General features: G+C 45.2%; 1 protein-coding gene across 1 annotated transcript; it reads left to right on the top strand.

The window, feature by feature from the left end:
• Positions 1–590: 590 nt before the first annotated feature.
• On the top strand, positions 591–1,608 carry LOC102660872 (uncharacterized). Its single transcript, XM_006580641.1, has 2 exons — positions 591–908; positions 997–1,608. Exons 1-2 carry the CDS (start codon positions 591–593, stop codon positions 1,606–1,608), a joined length of 930 nt encoding a protein of 309 aa, XP_006580704.1.
• The last annotated feature ends 383 nt before the right edge of the window (positions 1,609–1,991 follow it).

The following is a 1,991-nucleotide window of genomic DNA, read 5'->3' as shown; positions in this document are numbered from 1 at the left end:
GCATTATGGAATTTCACGGATCGCATAACCCTGCTTCCTTTTGACTTCCGGCGCGTCTCGAGACTTACATATTGTGCAACAAAGGGTGCCAAGTATCTTGAAACGACCAATCAAAGGTTGCATGTCATCAAGTAATAATCCCCGGACAAAATTAGGGTATGACAACCGCTTCCATGGATTACTCCTGAAGACTCCTACACATGGGTTGCCAGTCCAACTCAACATCTTCATTGATGGTTTGCGACCCGATTCCAAGTAACTCCTCGACACCTCCGCCGATGGGAGGATCAAGCTGAAGACTCCAGAAGAAGCGATGGAGCTGATAGAAAATATGGCAGCCAGTGAGCACGCTATCCTCCGTGATCGAGCCTACACACCCATAAAGAAAAGTCTTCTTGAGATCACTTCCCAAGATGCTATGTTGGCTTAAAACAAGCTCCTGGCCAAGACCTTAGAGACCCTCACAACAACTCTGAGTAATCTCCCTCAACAGTTGCATGCAGTGCAACCTTCTCCAGCTTTAGTCATGCACATTGGGAGATGTAACATCTGTGGTGGCACTCACGAGTCAGGCTCATGCATGGTCCAAGATGATGCTGCTAACAAAGTTAACTACATGGGCAGTCAGAATCAGCAAGGATTCCATCATGGAGGACCACCAGGATTCTATCAGAGAGGTAATTTGTTGCAGGGCCAAGGTTGGAGATTCTATCCAGGGAATAATTTCAACTAAGGAGGTCCATCTCATCGGGCTCCTAGCCAATAGAATCGAATCACATAAGAAGAGTATTGATGCAACAATCAGGAATCTGGAGGTACATGTGGGTCAACTCGTGAAGCAAATTGTTGAAAGGCCAACTGGAACCTTTGGGGCCAATACTGAGATGAATACCAAAGAGGAGTGCAAGGTAATTTTCACTAGGAGGGAAAGTGCTAAGAAGGAAAAAAAATTGAGGAGGATGTGCGTGATGAGGAAGGAGAAAAGAAAAAAAAAAGGGAGAAAAAGATAAGAGTAAGACCAAGAGCCAATTAGCTCGAGAGGCCAGAAGAAAGGAGACACCCTCCGTCCCAGTGAAGAAAACTCCATATCCCTTGGTTCCATCCAAGAATGACAGGGAGCAGTGCTTTGCTCGTTTTCTTGACATCTTCAATAAGCTGGAGATCACCATTCCCTTTAAAGAGGCCTTACAGCAGATACCTTTATATACCAAATTCATGAAGGACTTCCTCAAAGGGAAATATGTCAATAGTGAGAACATAGTGGTAGAGGGCAATTGTAATGTAGTGATCCAGAGGAAGCTACCACACAAGCTCAAAGATCCAGGAAATGTGACTATCCCATGCTCCATTAGGGATGTGTCCGTAGGGAAGGATCTCCTTGACATGGGAGCAAGAATGAACTTGATGCCCTTGTCCATGTGCCAAAGAATCAGAAATCTGAAGATAGCTCCTACAAGGATGACACTCCAGCTGGTAGACCCTTCCATCACAAGATTGTTCGAGGTAGTTGAAGATGTCCTGATCAAAGTACACCAACTCACTTTTTTGGTGGACTTTGTAATCATGGACATTGAAGAAGATGCTGAGATCCCCTTGATTCTGGGTTGACCATTCATGGTGACTGCAAAGTGTGTTGTGGACATGAGAAAAGACAACTTGGAGATGAGTGTGGAAGACTAGAAAGCCACCTTCAACTTGTTTGAGGGAAGTAAGCATCCCAGTGATAGCAAGACTTGTTTTAAGATGGAGGAAATTGAGCAAAAAGCTAATCTTGTTGGGGGGCACCTGAATTCTGTGTTTCTAGAAGAAGATGAAACCAAGCCAGTTGTGAATCCTACAGACTCTTCTAGTGTCGTTTTGGGGCCAAAAAAGGCCAAGACTTGAGACATTCCAAACATTCCACCAGCGGTCCCTCCTCTAGATGTCTCCCTTCCACCTATCGACCAGACCTCTATGCCTTTTTCTCAGCTGAAGCAGCTCCTCCCTATGCT

The sequence above is a fragment of the Glycine max genome, chromosome 5 (assembly GCF_000004515.6).
Source record: "Glycine max cultivar Williams 82 chromosome 5, Glycine_max_v4.0, whole genome shotgun sequence".
Classification (NCBI taxonomy): Eukaryota; Viridiplantae; Streptophyta; class Magnoliopsida; order Fabales; family Fabaceae; genus Glycine; species Glycine max.
This window is presented reverse-complemented; position numbering and strand designations above follow the sequence as displayed.